We start from the raw sequence: 5,731 nt of genomic DNA, 5'->3' as shown, positions 1-5,731 counted from the left end.
CCACGCCCAGCTAATTTTTTTGTATTTTTAGTAGAGACGGGGTTTCACCGTGTTAGCCAGGATGGTCTCGATCTTCTGACCTTGTGATCTGCCCGCCTCGGCCTCCCAAAGTGCTGGGATTACAGGTGTGAGCCACCGCGCCGGGCAAATTTTTTTATTTTTAGTAGAGACGGGCTGTGCTCGGTGTCGGGTGAAGCTACACAAGCGTGAGGCTGAGCTGAGCACCGCCCCCCGCCTCTCCTGCTGCACCCACCTGGAACTGGGCGCTGATGCTTGGAGCCGCCCCCCACCTCTCCTGCTGCACCCACCTGGAACTGGGCGCTGATGCTTGGCACCGCCGCCTGCCTCTCCTGCTGTACCCACCTGGAACTGGGCGCTGATGCTTGGCGCCGCCCCCCGCCTCTCCTGCTGCACCCACCTGGAACTGGGCACTGATGCTCGGTGGCTTTTTCTTCTTGTGCAGGTGCAGCAGGGACTTGGTGGTGCGGTCGTGCAGGGTCATGCTGATGATGAGTTTCAGGGACTTGGAGTCCAGCAGGTTCTAGGACAGACACATGGGGTCCGGCCTGCCCTCCCACAGCCCACACGGGCATGGGAAGGCGTCACAGCGTCCCCAGAGCCAGGGCAGAACAGCATCCCCGCAGCGAGTGCCCAGGCGGCAGCTCTTAGGTTTGGTCTTGGGACCACGCTGTTGGAGAGGGCCCAGTGGAATGAGGTGGGCTGCACCTTGCACACAGCGCTGGTTCCAGCAGGGCTGATGGCAGCCTCTTTCACCGCCTGAGTGGCTGCCCCATTTCCCCTTCCTCTGGGTTAGAGAGGAAGCCAGTGCTACTGAACCTGGCCGACCCTCTCCTCTGCACAGCTCCTACAGTTTACGTTACTTGAGGCAAGAAGGGCCAGGTCTTTTCTGTGCCATCCGCATGAGCTCATCGGACAGGCCACCCTCATGTGTCAGCCAGTTCAATCAGCTGACAAGAGGAATTAGCCCTCTCCCATCTGCTAACTAGACTGCAAGGCTAGTCTTACTCTTTTTGCCAATTTCCTAAATTGCTGCACTTGTACGTGGAAACGAGACAGAGCGCTTGGGAGGTGCTCTGTCCCATCTGGAAGTGGCCCTGTAGCCAGGGACTGAAGATGGGGCTGTTAAACGGAAGGGTCCCATTACCTTGGGGCAGGATGAGCTCCATGGTGCTATGAACCCACTAGAGCTCCCCGTGGGACCAGGCTGAGGCCAGACTTCAGCTGCGCTTATGCCCCTGGCTTCCTCCCTCACCCCTTCTCTCTGCTTTCTCCTGTAAACCCCCCTCCATAAGCCGCTGTGTGTGCAAATATCCCCATCTCAGACCCTGCTTCTGGGAAACCCATAAAGAGCCAGCTCCAAATCATCTCAACACAAGAACATTTTTTTTCTTGGAGGGAGGGGGAGATAGTGGGAAGAAGGAGGTAATGAAGCTGCAGAAGTGAAAGCTCTCAAGACGGGCAGAGAAGCATATCTTGGAACGTGTCGCGCGGGGTGTGTGTTATTTTTTTACCTTTGGAATGATCTGCTTTTGTTTGATACCTTTACTTTTCCTGTCAAAATATTAAAAATGGTTTTGTGAACAAAAGGAACACAGCGTCGGGATTTGGGTTAGTTCAGCAAGCCACGCCTGGCGGGTTAGACTGAGACAGAGAGAGACGGGAGAGAGCGAGAAGGCGCAAGTGCAACAAGGCCGCCGCCACCTCTCCACACTGCACACCATGGCGTGCCTCAGCCACTGTCTGTGGACACCAGTTTCCCTGGGATGGCGCTAGCCGGACTCTGCTGGTGGCTGCCCCAAGGCTGAGAAAAGCATTTGGTCTGGGGGCCATTCGGATGTCTGAGAAGTAGGAGGGGCTGGCTAGGAATCTACAGGGTGGGACGTGCATCCAACGGAGCTCACTATGGAGGAACTGACATATCCCCAAATCACAGCAGGATGCCCTAAGTGGGGCAGAGGAAGCCTGAGCAGTCCTGGTGGAGACCAGGTGACCAGGCTGTCTTTGCCATGCGCTGGTAGACACCAAACAGGCCCAGACGCCCTTCTGGAACCCTCTGCTGGCAGGGCAGGGACTTGCCTTGCAAAATAACCAAAATTGGGCCTGGGTGGGAGCTCCTTTCAGGATCATGCTGGTGGGAAAGAAGAAAACCAAAACTGGCCAGGCGTGGTGGCTCACGCCTGTAATCCCAGCACTTTGGGGGGCTGAGGTGGGTGGATCACTTGAGGTCAGGAGTTCAAGACCAGCCTGGCCAACATGGTGAAACCCTGTCTCTACCAAAAATACAAAAATTAGCCAGGTGTGGTGGTGGGCGCCTGTAATCCCAGCTACTCAAGAGGCTGAGGCGGGAGAATCGCTTAAACCCAGGAGACAAAGGTTGCAGTGAGCCGAGATCATGCCACAGCACTCCAGCCTGGGTGACAGAGCAAGACTCTGTCTCAAAACCCCCCGCAAAACCCAAAGCTGCTCTTTTGGCCAAGGTAAGGAAGCGGGCAGCTCCTGTGTTCTCAGACACCTTATGAAATCTTGCAGACCAAGGGGAAAATAAATAAATAAGTAAATATATTTATTTATTCAAAAGGCCTGGTGCTTTTGAATAAGGAGATGATAGCTTGCAGATCTGTGAGATGCCTAGCCGTTCGCAGTTGCATTCAGTTTCACCTGAATCCCTGTGGGGTAAAATAAGGCGTAACAAGAACAAAAGTTTGAGGCTGAGGTGGGCGGATCACTCGAGGTCAGGAGTTCGAGACCAGTCTGGCCAACATGGTGAAATCCCATCTCTACTAAAAACACAAAAAAATTAGCCAGGTGTGGTGGTGCACACCTGTAATCTCAGCTACTTGGGAGGCTGAGGCAGGAGAATTGCTTGAACCCGGGAGGTGGAGGTTGCAATAAGCCGAGATTGAGCTACTACACGCCAGCCTGGGCGACAGTGAGACTCTGCCTCAAAAAAAAAAAAAAAAAAAAAGGAACAAAAGTTTGAAACAGGCTCCTGCTGGGTACAGTGGCTCATGCCTGTAATCCCAGTGCTTTGGGAGGCTGAGGCAGGAGGATCGCTTGATCCCAGGAGTTTGAGACCAGCCTGGCAGCCTGGGCTATAACATAGCAAGATTCCACCTCTACAAACAGTAAAATTAGACAGGTGTGGTAATGCACGCCTGTATTTCCAGCTACACTGGAGGTTGAGGCAGGAGAATCGCTTGAGCCCAGGAGGTCGAAGCTGCCGTGAGCGGTGATTGTGTCACTGCTGTACTCTAGCCCGGGCAACAGAATGAGACCCCCATCTCTTAAAAAAGAAAAAAAAAAAGGGCCAGGGACGGTGGCTCATGCCTGTAATCCCAGCACTTTGGAAGGACGAGACAGGCAGATCACCTGAGGTCAGGAGTTCAAGACCAGCCTGGCCAACATGGTGAAGCCCTGTCTCTACTAAAAATACAAAAAATTAGCCAGGTGTGGTGGCAGGTGTCAGTAATCCCAGGTACTTGGGAGGCTGAGGTGGGAGAATCGCTTGAACCTGGGAGGCAGAGGGTGCAGTGCGCTGAGATCGTACCCCATTGCACTCCAGCCTGGGCAACAAGAGTGAAACTCCGTCTCAAAAAAAAAAAAAAAAAAAAACTGGCTTCCATTGGCTCCCATGCAGGTGCAAGCTTTGCTCTCAGCCAGCCCACACCCCAACGGCCACTAAAAGGCGGGATGTGGTGACCGCAGGTGGATGTCCTGTCAGCTGAGGCTGCTGCCTGCCTGGTGCTGGGTCAACATAATGGAAACATGAGAGTCATTACCCCATTTGGAGGCCGAAAGCATAGAATACTCAGGTCCCACAGTGTGCTAACGGTTGGGATCCCAACCCAGTTTATGCACCTTCTGGGCTCTCTCGACTGGCTTATGTGGCCACCTGCAGACAGCAGGGCCATCCTCTCAGGAAATTGCATGCCCTGCTGCAGACGGCTTCTCTGCAAACTCACAGTGGCAAAGGCGGGAGCAAGCTTTGCTCTGCAAGCCAGACAGGCACGGGGAGGAGACGGAGGATGGCACGTTTGCGGGTGGAAAATTAGATGCCTCGAGGAAGGAGCGCTCCTGGGAAGCTGCCCCGTGTGTTGGGAAGCTGGCCGTGCCTGGGCCACAGTGCAGACAGCGGCCAGGGGTGTTATTGATTGGCATTTAGTGATGGCTGGGGGGTGAGCTACCAGACAGCATTGTGATTTTAGTGGCCGATGCAAATTAGGAAGACTGCAGGCCCCGCCGGGGTCGTGGGAGTAGGGGGAGGCGGTTGTTGCACTTGTAAGCAGGGTCTTGCTGGGGGACTCACAGGATGAAGGCGCGGGGTTTCTGGAGCCGACTGAGGGACTGGAGAAGCCTACGGGGGTCCTCGCCCTGCCAGGGCAATCCTTTGATGCTCTTGATCATTTGGTTATGCAAATCGCTGAGGGGAGGGGTGGGGAGGGCGCAGTGACAGAAAGAAGATGGAGTTAGAAGCATGCCTGCCACCTTGGGGTTCCCAGAGCCATTGGGACCGTCCCCAGGCCACTGAAGCTAAAACATGCAGCTGGGGAAAGACACTGAGCTCAATGCTGCCCCTCTCTCTTCTGCCAGAAAGGGGGACTGGGTCAGCCTCCCCAAGACCTGCAGTGGGGTAGGGCTTTGAGGCAAATTGGACTTGGCCACACGGATCATTGATCCTTTTCAATATATCATTTCCAGCTGGGCGCCGTGGCTCACGCCTATAATCCCATCACTTTGTGAGGCTGAGATGGGTGGATCACCTGAGGTCAGGAGTTCGAGACCAGCCTGGGCAACATGGCGAAACCCTGTCTCTGCTAAAAATACAAAAAGTTAGCGGGGCATGGTGGAGGGCACCTGTAATCCCAGCTACGTGGGAGGCTGAGGCAGGAGAATTACTTGAACCCAGGAGGCAGAGGTTGCAGTGAGCTGAGATAGCGCCATTGCACTCCAGCCTGGGAGACAGAGCAACACTCTGTCTTTAAAAAAAAAAGAAAAAAAAAAATTATTTCCATTTGATCATTCCACTTCATTGGATCCTTTTCATCTGGATCACTGAGAAAGTTCTCATATTTAAGAGGCTTTGGGGATATTTATTTACTTGTTGAGACGGAGTCTTGCTCTTTCTCCCAGGCTGGAGCGCAATGGTGTGATCTCAGCTCACTGCAACCCTACCTTCTGGGTTCAAGTGATTCTCCTGCCTCAGCCTCCTAAATAGCTAGGATTACAGGTGCGCACCACCATGCCCGGCTAATTTTTGTATTTTTAGTAGAAATGGGGTTTCATCATTTTGGTCAGGGAGGTCTTGAACTCCTAACCTTGTGATCTGCCCACCTCAGCCTTCCAAAGTGCTGGGATAACAGGTGTGAGCCACTGCATCCAGCCGGGGATATTTATTTAGTTTTAAATTTATTTTTATTTTATTTTATTGAGACAGAGTCTCGCTCTGTTGCCCAGGCTGGAGTGCAGTGGTGCGATCTCAGCTCACTGCAACCTCCACTTTTTGGGTTCAAGTGATTCTCCTGTCTCAGCCTCCTGAGTAGCTGGGATTACAGACATGCATCACCCTGCCCAGCCTATTTATTTTTAAAATTCCAAGACAGGCTGGGCATGGCTCATACCTGTAATCCCAGCACTTTCGGAGGCTGAGCGGGGCAGATCACTTGAGGTAGGGAGTTCAAGACCAGCCTGGCCAACATGGTGAAACCCTGTC

At 53.5% G+C, this 5,731-nt stretch overlaps 1 protein-coding gene across 1 annotated transcript in view; it reads right to left on the bottom strand.

Annotated features, from left to right (window-relative positions):
• The window catches only part of MYO9B (myosin IXB), a 144,931-nt gene that overhangs the window by 37,916 nt on the left and 101,284 nt on the right, over positions 1–5,731 (bottom strand). The window contains exons 13-15 of the mRNA XM_011991046.1: positions 4,328–4,441; positions 1,533–1,572; positions 419–541 (exon numbers count right to left, since the gene is read on the bottom strand). Of these exons, the coding sequence (XP_011846436.1) occupies positions 419–541; positions 1,533–1,572; positions 4,328–4,441 (277 nt within the window). The remainder of the gene's footprint in view (positions 1–418; positions 542–1,532; positions 1,573–4,327; positions 4,442–5,731) is intronic.

Source organism: Mandrillus leucophaeus, unplaced genomic scaffold (genome assembly GCF_000951045.1).
Source record: "Mandrillus leucophaeus isolate KB7577 unplaced genomic scaffold, Mleu.le_1.0 Scaffold11, whole genome shotgun sequence".
Taxonomy (NCBI): Eukaryota; Metazoa; Chordata; class Mammalia; order Primates; family Cercopithecidae; genus Mandrillus; species Mandrillus leucophaeus.
This window is presented reverse-complemented; position numbering and strand designations above follow the sequence as displayed.